The sequence below is a fragment of the Carcharodon carcharias genome, chromosome 18 (assembly GCF_017639515.1).
Source record: "Carcharodon carcharias isolate sCarCar2 chromosome 18, sCarCar2.pri, whole genome shotgun sequence".
NCBI classification, from domain to species: domain Eukaryota; kingdom Metazoa; phylum Chordata; class Chondrichthyes; order Lamniformes; family Lamnidae; genus Carcharodon; species Carcharodon carcharias.
This window is the reverse complement of record NC_054484.1, coordinates 81372790-81388022: the sequence shown is the minus strand read 5'-3', so window position 1 is coordinate 81388022 and position 15233 is coordinate 81372790. Positions and strand designations below refer to the sequence as shown.

General features: G+C 44.9%; 1 protein-coding gene across 1 annotated transcript in view; it reads left to right on the top strand.

Annotated features, from left to right (window-relative positions):
• LOC121290467 (diacylglycerol kinase eta-like) overlaps positions 1-15233 on the top strand; it is a 383823-nt gene that overhangs the window by 196395 nt on the left and 172195 nt on the right. Inside the window, exons 6-7 of the mRNA XM_041210907.1 lie at positions 6312-6437; positions 8744-8846. Coding sequence (XP_041066841.1) covers positions 6312-6437; positions 8744-8846 — 229 coding nt within the window. The remainder of the gene's footprint in view (positions 1-6311; positions 6438-8743; positions 8847-15233) is intronic.

Sequence of the window (15233 nt, the reverse complement as noted above, 5' to 3'; positions counted from 1 at the left end):
AAGTGTTTGGAAAGAAAAGACTAATATCTATTCTTTAACCAACACCTAATTATGTGGCTATCATCACACCACTGTTCATGGGAGCTTGCTGTGCATAAATTGGCTGCCGCATTTCCTACATTCTGACCATGACTACGCTTCAAAAGTACTTCATTGGCTGTAAAGTGCTTTGGGATATGCTGAGGTATTGAAAGGTGTGATGGAAATGTAAGTTTCCTTCTTTCTTTACAATACTCTAGCACTGATTCTCCAGCCCATGTTGCCTTTGGCAGCACCTATGTGCTGGAAATACTGAATTTACTCTTAACCTCCCCATCTATTGGGCCAAAAATTCCTAATGAAAGGTTGACAATTCTGACTACAGCAGGCATATTTGTAAAGGAGATCATCCCTTCATTTTCAACAATGGGCTATTTCTCATGTGCAGGTGACGTCTACTTCCAACTTCAGTGCTTTAGTGCGATTCAAGCTATGCCTCAGGAAGTTTTGCCTGAACTCTAATGTTAGAAAGAGAAGCTAAAATCAACAGCAGGAAAGTAGGAAAACTGAAGATTAGGTCAAAGAACAGAGGAAATTGCATAAATTGAGCAGGCAACACAATAAATGAAAAAGATAATCATGAGCAATCAGGGAGTGTTCTTTGAATCTAACTCATTCATCAAGAAACTGGAGGGATAGAAAGTGGAGAGATTGGCTCACCACTTCAGTGGCATAAAAGATCCTTTGAAACTGTTGAAAGAAGAGTAGGGAAGTTCTTCCCGCTGTCCTGACCAAATTTATCCCTCAACCAACATCACTTAAGAGCAGATTATCTTGTTGCTTTTTGTGGGACTTTGTCTCGTATGTTTTGCTCTACAAGGGAGTTGAAGGTTATTGGGCGCAGCTAGGAAAGTAGAGCCAAGGCCACAGTCAGATCAGCCAAGATATTGTTGATTAGCAAAACAGACTTGAGAGGCCGAATAGCCTACTCCTGACCCTATTTCTTATGTTCTTTCTGAACATATGCCTGCTTATCCCTACATTCTGCTTCCTGTCCGTTAACCAATCTTCTATCCAGGCTATTATATCAGCCCCAACTCCATGAGCTCTGACCTTGTATATTAATTTTTTGAGTGGCATCTTATTAAATGCCTTTTAGAAATCAAAATATACTACATCTATTGGTTCCCTTTATCTACCCTTTTAGTTACATCCTCAAAAAACTCAATACATTTGTCAAACATGATTTCCCTTTCATGAAACCATGTCCACTTAGAAAATCATAATCTGATCAGACAAAGTGCTAAAAAGTCTTAAAAAAGACTTCCTTAACGATCGATTCCAACATTTTCCTAACTGGCCTGTGGTTCCCTGTTTTCCCTCTCCTTCCTTTCTCAAATAACAGTGTTACACTTGCTAACTTCCAATCCACTGGGATTGTTCCAGAGTCTAGGGAATTTTGGAAAATTGTAACCAACACATCCACTACCTTTGCAGCTATCTCTTTTAGAACCCTAGGAGGTAAGCTGTCAGGTCCTGGGAATTATGCGCCCCCTAAATATAATTTAGATTATACCGCCTCTCTAAAGTGCATCAGTTCACGCTTAACTGCATTAAATTGTTTGTGTATTTCACCACACTCTGTCCTCCTGAAGTCTTCTGCTATCATTCTCACTATGTTTAGCCAAGTCTTTTATTGACTGCAAACTTTGAAATTGTATTCCCTGTAATATTACAGTCCTATTGCCAACCTATCTCCAATCAGAAAACATCTGTTCACTGCCTCTCTCTGCCTCTAATCCCTTAACCAATTCTGTAACCAAGTTACTACCATTCTTTTAACATAGTCTGCTTTTATTTTCACAATAAGTTTCAGTTACTTTATCAGACATCTTTTGAAAGTCCATATACATTCTGCACTATCTTCATCAGCACTTTGTCACTTCATGAAAGAACTCAATCAGGTTAGTCAGACACAACTTGCCTTTAACAAACCCCTGCTGATTGCCTCTAATTGATCCTTATCCTTAATGTTTCTCCAAGTGAGAGTTAGTTTTGTCCTTAACAATGGTCTCCAGTAATTTTGCCAGCACTGAATGTTAGACATATTTGGCCTGTAGTTACCAGGTTTATTTCTCTCCTTTTTTAAACAGGGGTGTAACTTTTCCAATTCTCCTGCCCTCTGGCACCACTGCTATATCCAAGAAGATTGAAAGATTGTGGCTAGAGGTTGTGTTGCTTCCCTCAATCAACAAAGATACAGCCAAGCTGGACTGGGAGACTTGTTAACTTTGAGTGATCCTAACCTATTTAGCACCTTCTTTCCATATATATTTTTATCCAATACAATATCTCTAGCTCCCACCCTCCTCTACTTCACAAAGAAGAGGATAAAGTTAATGTAAAGACATACCTGATATACTCATTCAGTAACTCAGTCATGCCCTCTGCCTCCACAAGATTTCATTTGTTGTCCCTAATCGACCATGCCATTCTTTTAACAATCCTGTTACTTTAAAAATGATTATAACCCTTTTATGTTACCTGCTAATTAATCGGTTCTTTGATGCTCTCTTTTCCTTTATATCCCTTGGCAATCTGCCCCCTTGTTGGAATGAGTGGAGAGGTTTAATTTCTATAATTTTGGAAGGAACTACTTGGATGAAAGGGCTCTGCATTCTGGGTGCTGTAAGGGTATTTCTCTTGTTCCAGTTATCGTGACTATGGGCTGGATTTTTGTCAAGAATATGGGTGTTGAGAATCAGAAAAGCTCCTGACTCTGCAAACCCATCTCTGTTAAGGAGGTTCCATTCACTGGGCAGGGGTAGGATGACGTCAGGCCCACCACCTGGTGACGGACTTGAGGTGGCAACGGAGGCAGACAGCGAAGCTAGCAGGCTAGAAGGCCTACTTCTGTTTAACATGGCCCAGTTGGAATCATGAATGCCAGATCCTTAAGTCCGCACCCCTGCATGCTACCCCATGTTCCCTCTATGCCCCCCCGTCCATGCTCCCTTGCCCCCTCCATCCCACTTTCTACAGAGCTAATGAGCCATTGGCAAGTCTGGCCAGCCTTTTAAATGCTTTTGAAACTGAAACAAAAAGCAAAGAGGCTTTGATAATCTACTGTGGGGGCAAAAAAACTTCATTTTACAGCTTTAAAAATTTCAATCAATTCAGCCATTCAAAGGATCGATGACAAACAGCTATTATCCACTTCACACTACTTAATCTTGTGTAAATGCATGGCCATTGAAAACCACGTCAACAAAATAATAACTTATTAGAAGGCAGTGAAGATGTCAGTCAAGCAAAATTAGCACTCCCGTCAGCAAGCTTGAAAAACATGGCCACCTGTTCTAACTGCTTTTGTGGATACAGTTGCCAGATGGCTTTATTAAAATGCTTGGCTGAGCTCCAAGAAGAGCTAATCCATTTGCTTAGCGGGTAATGTCGGCAAAACGTGCAGAGCGAAATACAAGAAGCCTTGTTTGACATCTTTACTGCCTTGTAATAAGTCAGTTTCTCTGAGGTTTTTCAGTGCCTGTGTATTTTATTCAAACCAGATTGAGGTGTGAAGTCAATAATAGTTTTTTGTCATTGATCCAATGGTTAGCTGTGGTTGATCGACTGTTTTGTATTAATGTAAGCGGGGAAATGTTGTTTTTTGGGGGGGTGGGGACTAGAGACCCCTGTGGTTCACAACTACTCCCGAGAAGCTGTGAATCATGTCTCCCAACGGAAGACAGAAAATATGTCAACGTTTATGATTAGATTAGACAGCTGAATGAAGGATATGGGTCAGGGAAATGTGATTCGAACTATTTGCCTGCATGAAGAGTGAAGTCCAACCTGGACAGGATAGGCTGAAGAGCCTGATTTTGTGTTGTAACTTCCATATGTGCCAACTACCTTTCCCTTTCTCCTTCCTCTTACAGAACCTTCTGCGTTTTGCCTTGAATACCCACCTGCCCTTTCCCCAGAAGTGGGAAGAGCCACAACTCTACCTTACCTCAGCCCAGCATCATGAGATTGTGTCACAGTGTAGATTTAGATTTAGATGTCTCTGAAATTGTAGAGATCAAATATGCAGAGAGATAAAGTATTTGGAACTGGAGCTGGGAGATTTGCATTTCTTTAAACATCCCCTTATAATCGTGTTACACAATCAAAGCACATTCTTCTTGAATTGCAGAGAAGCAATTCTGCTTCTCCAGAAATGTCTCCATTGAATGGAAATGACATGGGGGTACATATTGCAAAGCTGTGTTGCATATTGGAAGTGTCAGAGACAGAAGCAGAAATACCGAGTGAACTTTATATGCCGAAAGTGGGACTACTCTAATCCTGCTGAAGCGCAGTTTCTGGCGTGATGAGTTAAGTGTGAACCTACATCATTACACTGGCGCTCATTAATACGGTGGGTGGGTGAGCTCCAAAATTGGCAGCCTGCCCGCCATTTGAATGATCTAATCAGTGCTCGTTTTAGCTTTCTATCATTCCAACTGACTGCAACAGTAAATATGTTTCCAAAACGATAATATGTTGTGTGCACGTAAATCACACCTGGTAGGAAACACTTTTTTTTCAGGGTTTCCTGAAAGTGGGGTATAAAGGCTGGAGGTGGGTCTGTGCCTGACTTTAACAGGAGAAGCTGCTGACATGCACTTCATTCGGATATTGCTGTGCATGAACCCCTGAATGTAATCAGGGCTACCCCTCAATGGAGTGTCTACAAACTTGTTGATAACTGTAATCTCTCATTGTTGCACCACTGATACTGAGAAACATGTCCCTATGGACATAGTATATGCTTTCGGAGATACCTCCTCCAGTGAGGAGCAGAGGGAGCAGGAGGAGACCAGCTGACCAGAGGTAGGAGCTCAGGATGTGGAGGAAGGAGCTCAAGCTGCTGTGGAGTGAAGGGCTGCGGAGGGCAGGCTGCAGCAGCCATACCCTGTCAATCGCGTTTATAGGGTCTATGACATATATTTGTAAATGATGGAGCATCAGTGACTGTGCAGACTTTGCCTTTGGTGAGCCACTTTCATGTCCCTATGCTTGTCCCTGAGAAAGCATGGGTGGCTACACAATTCCTGTAGCATAAAAGTCACGATGATGCTGAACTTCTTCACCTTGGTCATTTCAGGCTGCCTATAAAGGCCCGAGTGGGATTGCCCTGCCCTCAGCACATCACTGCATAAAGGTTTTCACAGACACCATGTTTCACCCAGTAATTAATTTACTTCCTTCACTACAGACAACACTAGTCAACTGAAAAGAGCCAAAGGCTTTGCAGCCATGGCTGGTTTCCCAAGGGTGTAAGGGGTCATTGATTATACCCATATTGCCATCAAGCAGTGGAGCCAGGCCAAGTAACTGCTCAAATATGTTTTTAAGTGTGTAATTTATTTAATGTGTCTTTATTGAGCCTTTTCTTTGAATAAAGCGTACTGTAAATTCCCTTGACTCACTCAAGTGATTAGATATTGATTTTCTAACAAGCTTCAGGTTTTTGAAGAACCTTGATCAACTCATGCACACAGCACCGAATCAGGGAAATCAATTTCAGAATTGAGCGCACCTTCACCACTTACCTATAAAACACCAAAAACATTGCTTTCAAGAATTCTGTTTTTGGCAGGCAAGAAACCGAGTTGCTGTCTGGTGGTAGGTGGCACAGTGGGTTGTATTTGGGCCTCTCCCAACTGGATTTGAGTGTATCTCGGAACCATTGAGCAAAAATAGTTAGCACTGGCTGCAAATAACATGTGTCAGTTAATCACATTTATGAGTAGCAGATCACACAGTGATACTTTTCAGTGTCAGTTATAAGTTTTTGAACAAATTAATGAAGATTGTTGAGCACTTTATCATGAATTTGGTGCCCCTTCAATCACATGCTCAACACAAGTGGGAGGCAAAAAATGGTGAAAATTGTCTGACTTACACTTCCTGCATCATGCACCAGCTAGAATCTTTGAATCAACCCATTAATGCAATAAGAGCTTCAGTTGATGAGATGTGGTCAGTCATGTGGTGGAAGTGACCATTTATACAAAAACAGTGGCCCGGAAATTCAGCTGTCTCTTGCAGCAAGTGAGGTGATGAGAATCCACCAGTGAAGGATGGCATAAGGTCAGCTTATTGCTAGTGTCATTGCAGCTCTCGGGTAAGTGGGATTGGGACCGGTCGTGGGAGAGAGCAGAAAAAATAGAACCTTGTCAACAGAGGCCTAAATCTTATGAAGGCAAAAAGGGTTGAAAGATTTTTGCTAAAAATATCTTCTGCTTTTGGCTTCAGTGAGCTAATGCTTTGTTTCATGTGTGTAGATTGCCATGCCTCATCAATGGCTCGAAGGTAACCTGCCCGTAAGTGCCAAATGTGCTGTGTGTGACAAGACGTGTGGGAGTGTTCTCCGCCTGCAGGATTGGAGATGTCTCTGGTGCAAAGCCATGGTAAGCAGTTTGACTTCTTTATGCTGCTGCAAATGTGGCAGGAATGAAAGGAGAGCATTCAAAAGTACATTCTTTGATTTTGTTTTGTTAAACATATTGCATAGAATTATATAGAAGTTACAACCCAGCAGGTCTGTGCTGCTGCTTATGCTGCTCATGAACGTCCTCCCAGCCTTCCTTATCTCACCCTATCAGCATGTCCTGGTTCAGGTTCAGTTCTGGTCACTCGAAAAGGTAGAAAATTTAGGTATTGGTGGCAGGATAGAAAAGGGCAATCATTCGGTTAGTGAGCTCCATGAGAGGGCGACGAGCCCAAATCGGTTTTTGGGGAGGGTGGAAGGCTAAGGGGAGCAGGTGGTGGTGAGCTGCCTTCTTGAACTACCACAGTCACGGTACACCCACAGTGCTGTTAGGGAGGGAGTTCCAGGATTCTGACCCAGTAACGGTGAAGAAACACTGATATGGATCCAAGTCAGGATGGTGTCTGACAGTGAACAAAGAACAAAGAAAAGTACAGCACAGGAACAGGACCTTGGACCCTCCAAACCTGCACCGATCAACTAAAACATTTTGCACTTCCGGGGTCCATATCCCTCTATTCCCATCCTATTCATATATTTGTCAAGCTGCCTTTTAAACACCACTATCGTACCTGCTTCCACCACCTCCTCTGGCAGCGAATTCCAGACACTCACTACCTCTGCATAAAAAACCCGCCCCGCACATCTCCTCTAAAGTTTTCTCCTCTCACCTTAAATCTATGTCCCCTGGTAATTGACTCTTCCACCCTGGGAAAAAGCTTCTGACTATCTACTCTGTCCATGCCACTCATAGTTTTGTAAACTTCTATCAAGTCGCCCCTCAATCTCCGTTGCTCTAGTGAGAATAATCTGAGTTTCTCCAACCTCTCCTCATAGCTAAAAACCTCCAGACCAGGCAGCATCCTGGTAAACCTCCTCTGTACTCTCTCCAACACCTCCATATCCTTTTGGTAATGTGGTGACCAGAATTGCATGCAATATTCCAAGTGTGGCATAACCAAGGTTCTATACAGCTGCAGCATGACTTCCCAGCTTTTATATTCAATACGCCTGCCAATGAAGGCAAGCATGCCATATGCCTTCCTGACTACCTTATCCACCTGCGTTGCCACTTTCAGTGACCTGTGGACCTGTACACCCAGATCCCTCTGCCCATCGATACACTTAAGGGTTCTTCCATTTACTGTATAATTCCTACCTGTATGAGACCTGCCAAAATGCATTACCTCGCATTTGTCCGGATTAAACTCCATCTGCCATTTCTCCGCCCAAGCCTCCAACCGATCTATATCCCGTTGTATCCTTTGACAGTCTTCTTCACTATCTGCAACTCCTCCAACCTTAGTGTCGTCTGCAAACTTACTAATTAGCCCAGTTACATTTTCCTCCAAATCATTTATGTATACAACAAACAGCAAAGGTCCCAGCACTGATCCTTGCAGAACTCCACTCGTCACAGCTCTCCATTCAGAAAAGCACCCTTCCACTGCTATCCTCTGTCTTCTATGACCAAGCCAATTCTGTATCCATCTTGCCAGCTCGCCCTCTGATCCTGTGCAACTTTACCTTCTGTACCAGTCATGCCATGAGGGACCTTGTCAAAGGCCTTACTGAAATCCATGTATATAACATCAACTGCCCTTCCATCATCGATCATCTTTGTCACTTCCTCGAAAAACTTGATCAAGTTAGTGAGACATGACCTCCCCTTCAGAAAACCATGCTGCCTCTCACTACTACGCCCATTTGCTTCCAAATGGTAGTAAATCCTGTCACGAAGAATCTTCTCCAATAATTTCCCTACCGCTGACTTAAGGCTCACCGGCCTGTAATTTCCTGGATTATCCCTGCTACCCTTCTTAAACAATGGAACAACACTGGCCATTCTCCAGTCCACTGGGACTTCACCCGTAGCCAGTGAAAGAAGTTCATTCCCCAGCACTGACATCTTGGACCTTAATAAAGAAAGGCAACTCATTATGGTTTACTTTGGGTTTACGGTGTTTACCTGCAATATTATAATTTAATGTAAATTCATAATTATTGTCTTTTCCATTGTAGTGGCATACAGTGGCATTAATTTTTTTATCAATATTTCAACCTATTAAAACCTCCTGTCCAAGCCTTTTAAAGCTTATGATATTTTATTTTATTAATGCATTTCTGAAATATTCTCCAGGCTGTGCACTGCCAGATGAAAAAATTACTCAGCGCATGCTTGTCAATTCTTGTAACTCATGGACTCTCGCTCTCTCACTCTGCCAGGTACACACTGCTTGCAAGGAACTGTATCCCCGAAAATGTCCTCTAGGCCAGTGCAAAGTGTCCATTATTCCACCCACTGCACTGAATAGCATTGATTCTGATGGTAAGTAATGACACCGATTGCCATTCCTGGGCTTCTGTCAATTAGCATCACCATGTGGGATGAACCTTGTTAGGGGATGCTCTGTAGCTCTAGTTTCTTGACATTGCTTTTCACTGTCCTTGCTGCATTTTACTGAGAGGTTCTGTGTAAAACCTATGACTTTGAATCACATCTCCAAGGATTTGGTTTAGTCATACAATAATTGAGTTTAAGATGATTAAAGAATTAAATAGGCAAGATAAAAACTATTGCCTTTGGTTGTGAGGGTCCAGAACATTAAATTAGACTTAGCCCATTCCAGGGCGATTACGAAGATGTTCTAGTGATTGTACTGATAGAATGCATTCCTTGATTTTAAATCTTCATCCTTATTCTCCATGGCCTTGCCCTCCTTATCTCTGCAGTCGCAGTCCCACAACCGCTGCCCTGAAATCTTTGCATCCCTTCTGTCCTGGCCTAGTGTCCACCCCTCAATGGCATTGCTCCACCAATAGCTGGCTAGGCTGTAAACTCTGGGTTATACTCCTTGAACCTTTCAACAACAACAGCCTGTGTCTACGTAGCACCTTTAACATAATAAAACATTCCAAGTTCCTTCGCAGGAGCATCATCAAACAAAATTTGACACCGAGCCACATCCTCAGGCAGTTTACCAAAAGCTCTGTTCTAATGGAAGGTCATTCATCTGAAATGTTAACTTGATTTCACTCCCTGCAGATGCTGCCCGACCTGCTGAGTATTTCCACAGTTTCTGATTTTATTTCAGATTTCCAGCAGTACTTTGCTTTTGACCAACAGCTTGGCTTAGGGAGGGAATTGCAGAACTTAACGCTTTGGCAGCTGAAGGCATCAATGTTGGAGCAATCAAAATCTGAGTTGTGCAAGAGGTCAGAATTGGAGGAGCGCAGATATCTTGGATATTGTTGGGCTGGAGATAGGGGGTGATGATTCCATCGTGGGATTTAAAATTGATGTAATGCTTAACTCGGGGCCAGTGTAGGTCAGCAAGAACAGGATGATAGGTGAACATAACTTGGTATAAGTTCGGAGATGGGGGACTGAGTTTTCAATGACTTCATATTTATGGAGGATAGAACAAGGGAGATTGCACAGGAATTTGATGAAATATTCAAGTCTAGGGGTAACAAAGGTAGGAATAAGGGTTTCAGCAGACGATGAGCTGAGTTGAGGGCAGAGCTAGATACCTTTCAGTCCTCCTTTTATGATGGCCCTTAAAAACGACCTCTTTGTCAACCTTTTGGTCATCTGTCCTAATACCTCTTCCATGTAGCCGTCAAATTTTGGATGATTATGTTCCTTTTAAAGTACATTGGAACATTTTATGATGTTAAAGATGCTATACAAATTCGGGTTATTGATACTGCTATTGCATTCTGAGCTTTCCTGTTTTTAATGACCCCATTCTGTGTGCTGTTTCCATTTTTAACGCTCAAGTCCCATTGTGCTCAAACATTCTTTCGATGCCAAGAGGCCCTGTGCAGCTGAAGTCTACTTCCAGATGTAAACAGTTGCACAGTATGGCTGTGCCCCAGAGTCTGGTGAGATATGTCTAGTTATCCTTAGCAGTCCTCATGGGCCCTTTTCAGTTTGAATTAAGCAATGAGAAACTGCACACAGTGATGCTTTGCAAATTAAATGAATGATGACAACGCCTATTGGAGGATTTGCGGACTACCTGCTGAGGCATGATCCTACTCTTTGAAATACAGTAGCCTGGATTAGCACAGTTGAAAGGCATTGTTTTCTCAGCCTTCCCTTGGACAGCTTTGAGCTACTGATTGTCATTAAAAAAAGACCTAGTACTCAGTGTTCGGCAGCATCGGTGGAGAAGAAAAGAGTTGATGTTTCGAGTCCTCATGACCCTTCAACAGAACTAGGTGAATCCAGGGAAGGGGTGAAATATAAGCTGGTTTAAGGTGTGTGGGGATGGGGGGTGGGTTTGGGTGGCGGGAGAGAAGTGGAGCGGGGTGGTGTGGTTGTAGGGACAAACAAGCAGTGATAGAAGCAGATCATCAAAAGATGTCACAGACAACAGAACAAAAGAACACATAGGTGTTGAAGTTAGTGATATTATTTAAACGAATGTGCTAATTAAGAATGGATGGTAGGGCACTCAAGGTATAGCTCTAATGGGGGTGGGGGGAGCAAAAAAGATTTTAAAATATTTAAAAATAATGAAAATATGTGGGAAAAGAAAAATCTATATAATTTATTGGAAAAAACAAAAGGAAGGGGGAAGAAACAGAAAAGGGGTGGGGATGGAGGAGGGAGGTCAAGACCTAAAGTTGTTGAATTCAATATTCAGTCCGGAAGGCTGTAAAGTGCCTAGTCGGAAGATGAGGTGTTGTTCCTCCAGTTTGCGTTGGGCTTCACTGGAACAATGCAGCAAGTCAAGGACAGACATGTGGGCAAGAGAGCAGGGTGGAGTGTTAAAATGGCAAGCGACAGGGAGGTTTGGGTCATTTTTGCGGACAGACCGCAGGTGTTCTGCAAAGCGGTCGCCCAGTTTAAGTTTGGTCTCTCCAATGTAGAGGAGACCACATTGGGAGCAACGAATGCAGTAGACTAAGTTGGGGGAAATGCAAGTGAAATGCTGCTTCACTTGAAAGGAGTGTTTGGGTCCTTGGACGGTGAGGAGAGAGGAAGTGAAGGGGCAGGTGTTACATCTTTTGCATGGGCATGGGGTGGTGCCATAGGAGGGAGTTGAGGAGTAGGGGGTGATGGAGGAGTGGACCAGGGTGTCACGGAGGGAATGATCCCTACGGAATGCCGACGGTGGGGTGAAGGGAAGATGTGTTTGGTGGAGGCATCATGCTGGGGTTGGCGGAAATGGCGGAGGATGATCCTTTGAATGCGGAGGCTGGTGGGGTGATAAGTGAGGACAAGGAGGACCCTATCATGTTTCTGGGATGGAGGAGAAGGCGTGAGGGCGGATGCGCGGGAGATGGGCCGGACACGGTTGAGGGCCCTGTCAACGACCGTGGGTGGAAAACCTCGGTTAAGGAAGAAGGAGGATATGTCAGAGGAACTGTTTCTGAAGGTAGCATCATCGGAACAGGTGCGACGGAGGCAAAGGAACTGAGAGAATGAGATGGAGTCCTTACAGGAAGTGGGGTGTGAGGAGCTGTAGTCAAGGTAGCTGTGGGAGTCGGTAGGTTTGTAATGGATATTGGTGGACAGTCTATCACCAGAGATTGAGACAGAGAGGTCAAGGAAGGGAAGAGAAGTGTCAGAGATGGACCACGTGAAAATGATGGAGAGGTGGAGATTGGAAGCAAAATTAATAAATTTTTCCAAGTCCCGACGAGAGCATGAAGCAGCACCGAAGTAATCATCGATGTACCGGAGAAAGAGTTGTGGAAGGCGGCCAGAGTAGGACTGGAACAAGGAATGTTCCACATACCCCATAAAGAGACAGGCATAGCTGGGGCCCATGCGGGTATCCATAGCCACACCTTTTATTTGGAGGAAGTGAGAGGAGTTGAAGGAGAAATTGTTCAGTGTGAGAACAAGTTCAGCCAGACGGAGGAGAGTAGTGGTGGATGGGGATTGTTCGGGCCTCTGTTCGAGGAAGTAGCTAAGGGCCCTCAGACTATCCTGGTGGGGGATGGAGGTGTAGAGGGATTGGACGTCTATGGTGAAGAGGAAGCGGTTGGGGCCAGGGAACTGGAAATTGTTGATGTGACGTAAGGTGTCAGAGGAATACCCCCTCCTATGGCACCACCCCTTGCCCACGCAAAAGATGTAACACTTCACTTCCTCTCTCCTCACCGTCCAAGGGCCCAAACACTCCTTTCAAGTGAAGCAGCATTTCACTTGCATTTCCCCCAACTTAGTCTACTGCATTCGTTGCTCCCAATGTGGTCTCCTGTACATCGGAGAGACCAAAAGTAAACTGGGCAACTGCTTTGCAGAACACCTGCGGTCTGTCTGCAAGAATGACCCAAATCTCCCTGTCGCTTGCCATTTTAACACTCCACCCTGCTCTCTTGCCCACATGTCTGTCCTTGACTTGCTGCATTGTTCCAGTGAAGCCCAACGCAAACCGGAGGAACAACACCTCATCTTCCGACTAGGCACTTTACAGCCTTCCGGACTGAATATTGAATTCAACAACTTTAGGTCTTGACCTCCCTCCTCCATCCCCACCCCCTTTCTGTTTCTTCCCGCTTCCTTTTGTTTTTTCCAATAAATTATATAGATTTTTCTTTTCCCACCTATTTCTATTATTTTTAAATATTTTTAAATCTTTTATGCTCCCCCCACCCCCACTAGAGGTAAACCTTGAGTGCCCTACCATCCATTCTTAATTAGCATATTCATTTAGATATATATCACCAACTTCAACACCTATGTGTTCTTTTGTTCTGTTGTCTGTGACATCTTTTGATGATCTGCTTCTATCACTGCTTGCTTGTCCCTACAACCACACCCCCCCTCCACTTCTCTCCCCCCACCCAACACCCCCCCCACCTCCCCGCGCCGCCGCGCCCCCCCCCCTCCACCGCCCACACTTGCGTTTATATAGTGGCTTTCATATCCTTAGGGCAATGCTAAGTTACTATTGTAAAACAGGGACCATGACAGCCAATTTTCACACAGCAAGTGTTAATGGCTGGTTGATTATGTTGTTAGAGATACACAGGTGGTGAGTCAGCTGGAGGTGTCGAGGCAGCTAAGGCACGTGGTAGACTCCTGCCTGAACCAACCCCTGTTCGGACGGAACTTCACATTGGCCCCATGCCCCAAAACCTCCCTCAGCTCCACGGTGTGAACCATCACACGGAAACCCTCTCCATGTCTTTCCGTTCTGCACAAAGGGTTTTCCTGTACGCACTGCTGCGGCACATCCTTCACTTTCTCTCCCTCATTAAACTTCTGGACAAACCATGCCGCTCTGTTCTGATGTCCGGAGGTGGCAGGGACCCCCAGTGGAGAGCTCTGTGCATGGGAGTCCTCCCCTTTACCTTCGGGGGTTTGGCATGGAGCATGTTGCATGCAGCAGTCCCGTGCAACTGTAAGTTTAGATGGTTCATGGACTCCCAGGCCACCTGTATTTTCTGTGACCTTGAGGAACCCATGTTCCATGTGTATATAGACTGAGGTTGCAGCCCATTTTCGATTATTTGAGGGGGCTGCTCCTCAAATTTGGTTGCACTTTAGCCCCGCTTTCCTGATCTTTGGCCACCTGTGCAGAAGAGGGGGTGGGCGGATCGGAGGACCTCCTTGTAAGCCTGCTCCTGGGCTTGGCCAGGGTGGCCATCAAAAGGTCCAGGCAGTGGGCGGTTGTGGGGGGGTCATCCAGCCTGACTGCCTCTCTTCTGCGGTCATGTTGATGCCCAGGTGTCCCTGGAGAGGGAGCATGCTGTGTCCACTGGTATATTTGAGGTCTCCCATGACTGGTGGGCACTGCTGGAGTGCATCATCAGCCCCTAAAACAACATTTGATTTTGTTAAATTTCCTTTCAAGTTGTCTTTTGTTACGGTGCCCCCTTTAAGGGGCTGTCAGTTAGCAAATTAATTAATTTGTTAATTAGCTTATTTTACTGGTTCTCAAAAGAAAGAGAGTCAGCTCAGCCCGACTGCACTCGGGGCGCTCAGGTGTGTGGTGGACTCCAGTCTGAACAGACCCGTTTGGATGGAATTTCACATTGGCCCTGTGTCCCAAAACCTCCCTCAACCCCACAGTTCCAGCCATCCTGCAGAAACCCTCTCTGTGCCTTTCCTTTCCACACCTGGGGTTTCCTGTATGGGCTGCTTGCTGTTGCAAACCCTTCATTTCCTTGTCCTTGCCAACTGTCCGGACACGCCTGCATTCACCCTGCCATCTGGAGGTGGCGGGGCTCCCAGTGGGAGCTCTCTCCTTTACAATTGGGGATATGGAGGGAGTTGCACGCAGCAGTCCCATACATTGGTGGGGTAAGATGCTTCACGGACCCACAGGCCACCTTTAATTTCTGCGATCTTGAGGAACCCATGTTGTATGTGTATGTAGACTGAGGTTGCAGCCCCTTTTTGATTACTTAAGGGGGCTGCTCCTCAAATTTTGGTTGCACTTCAGCCCCACCCTCCTGATCCTTGGCCACCCAGTATGGAGGGGGGCAGGCAGATTAGAGGACGTCCTCATGGGCTGCTTCTGGGCCTGGCCAGAGTGGCCATTAACAGGTCCAGGCAGTGGTCCATTGAGGGGGCCATTAGACCCAACTATCTGTCTCTGTTCCGTGGCTACATCGCACCTGAGTATCCTTGGAGGGAGCGGTGTCCACTTTATGGTTGAGGCCTTCCAAGACTGGTGGGCGCTGCAGGAGCTGGAGTGCATTGTCAGCCCCAGGAACAGTAATTAGGTAGGTTTCCTTTGAAGCTTTG